General features: G+C 43.9%; 2 protein-coding genes across 2 annotated transcripts; both read right to left on the bottom strand.

The window, feature by feature from the left end:
• Positions 1-595: 595 nt before the first annotated feature.
• LOC131065339 (putative UDP-rhamnose:rhamnosyltransferase 1) lies at positions 596-1,084 on the bottom strand. Its single transcript, XM_057999830.2, has one exon. It carries the CDS (start codon positions 1,082-1,084, stop codon positions 596-598), a length of 489 nt encoding a protein of 162 aa, XP_057855813.2.
• A 3-nt stretch (positions 1,085-1,087) lies between these two features.
• LOC131041073 (putative UDP-rhamnose:rhamnosyltransferase 1) lies at positions 1,088-1,789 on the bottom strand. Its single transcript, XM_057974049.2, has one exon. The coding sequence runs from the start codon at positions 1,787-1,789 to the stop codon at positions 1,088-1,090; it is 702 nt and encodes a 233-aa protein (XP_057830032.2).
• Positions 1,790-2,026: the final 237 nt, after the last annotated feature.

The following is a 2,026-nucleotide window of genomic DNA, read 5'->3' as shown; positions in this document are numbered from 1 at the left end:
TGGAATTGCCAGCTTGAGCGCATTTCTTACACTACCAAGGATGGTAAAGTATCACAGTTGGAGATATATGATGAGAGGCTCATTTGTGAGGCTGTGAAGCTTCTGGTAATGGAGAGTGTCAAATATTTTGTGAAGGATCAACAGGCTGAAAGTTCTACACTGCAGAAAGGGTTATCTGTGGATGGAGGAGGAGTTTATTTTGAACCTGATGGTTTGATGGGCATGTTGGTGCTTGAGTTTGTAGTTGGAGAAGATATTTCTTACTCCAGTTTAATTTGGAGAAGATTAATTCAAAGTGTTTGTGAGCAAATTCTGGTACAGTTAAAATCTTCTCAAGGCCTTGTTGAAATCTAAGAATTGAAATTGAAATGTAGGGATTTCATTGTGCATGGCTGTACTAGTTGGTCTCCACAGGGTAGATTGTTGGGAATGTGAAGTCCAATGATCAAATGACCATTCACCTTCTCAACTCTTCGATTCACAGTTGTATGTGAATGTATAAATATGTGTGTAAATTTATGTATTGCAAAATTGATTAATAGATGATTCTTCTTGCTTTCCAGAGGATGTAGCCAATTATGATGAACCCCGTAAACTATTGTGTTCTGTGTTGTTTGGTGTTTGTTTTATGTTTTCTTTGCTCTTCTATAATTAACACAATTAGCCTAGCAGTTAACCCCTGCTCGTACTGGATTGGAAGAGCAACAAAAGGCACTCCAAACCTCAGGCTTTCTGTCACAGAATTCCACCCACAATGTGAAAGAAAAGCTCTAGTGGAAGGATGGTTCAATATATACAATTGAGGCGCCCACTCTGTAACCACGAGTCCTCTTCCATTGGTGCGATCTACAAGCCTTTGCTGCAACTCAGCCGTCGCATGGCCAGTAAGAACACACATGAATGGAATTTTACTTTCTTCCAAGCCCAACAGGAGAGCACCGAGCTGCTGGGCGGTGAGAAGGAATTCACTGCCGAAGGATGCAAACACCACAGAACGAGCGGGCTGCCTATTCAGACAGGCCAAGAAAGTCTCTGTAGCCGGCTGCGGGGGTAGTCTGTGCATTAAAATCCCCACGGGAAACATTAATCACCCGGTGCTTCTCTGAAAATAGTCCATAAATTTGCCTTCCAACTCTAGGCAAGTATTGCAAACCGTTGCCCAGCTTTCCTCCACAGAGACGCAAAGGCGGTCCATGAAGCTGAGGCCTTGACAAATACCATGTTGCTTGTTTGGACACAAGGGCAGCAGACTCTGCGCTTCTAAGAGTCGGTTGTTGATGATCACAGAGGAGAGATCGCTAGACGTGGAGATTTCGGGCAGTCCGTGCCTTTGTTGACCTATTATGAAACTCATGGACGTCATGCTAATCACCGTGAAATTTATTGTGGGAATGCCCAGCTTGGCGGCAACTAGAGGAGTCCAATACAGCGTCGTATCATGTATGACCAAATCTGGAGAAAGCAGTTTCAGCAGTGTCGCGAAGGTTTGTTCGCAAAGATCTAGGGCTTGGAAGAGCAACGGTATTAAGTCTTTTCCTCCTATCTCGGATAAACCTACGGTGGACTCAACGCCTACGGGCGGGCCATCTACAGATGGCAATGGGAGCTCAATCAGCTCAATACCAGGCGCTATCCGCTTTTTAATCCATGCAATGTAAAGTGGAGTGGAGACAAAGGAAATTCTGAATTCATATGAGAGGGGTCTCTTGGTCACCTCTAGAAAGGGTGTTATATGGCCGTGTGCAATCCAAGGGAACATCACCACATGAAGTTGGTGTTGGGTTGCCATCGTTTACAATTATAGGCTATTTGCAGTTGAAAGAAATCAAGAGGAGAAACTCAAACGTGAGCTCGTTTGAATACAGACCCAATACATAATAAGTGGTGGTCCTAAGGATAAGATTGGTGGGAATGGCCTAGATGTCAATATCAATCCTTGGTCCGCTGGTGATGTCGTGAGGGGTCCTATAGGTGATATGTGGCGGTACATTGAGAATTAATATATCATGTTCAACTATATAAAGGG

The sequence above is a fragment of the Cryptomeria japonica genome, chromosome 11, assembly GCF_030272615.1.
Source record: "Cryptomeria japonica chromosome 11, Sugi_1.0, whole genome shotgun sequence".
NCBI lineage: Eukaryota > Viridiplantae > Streptophyta > Pinopsida > Cupressales > Cupressaceae > Cryptomeria > Cryptomeria japonica.
The sequence above is the reverse complement of the archived record's forward strand: the minus strand, read 5'-3'. Positions and strand labels throughout refer to the sequence as shown.

What these genes read in the sequence shown, in the direction of transcription:
- LOC131041073 (XM_057974049.2), bottom strand. Translation starts at nt 1,789, where the DNA reads ATGGCAACCCAACACCAACTTCATGTGGTGATGTTCCCTTGGATTGCA.
- LOC131065339 (XM_057999830.2), bottom strand. Translation starts at nt 1,084, where the DNA reads ATGTTTCCCGTGGGGATTTTAATGCACAGACTACCCCCGCAGCCGGCT.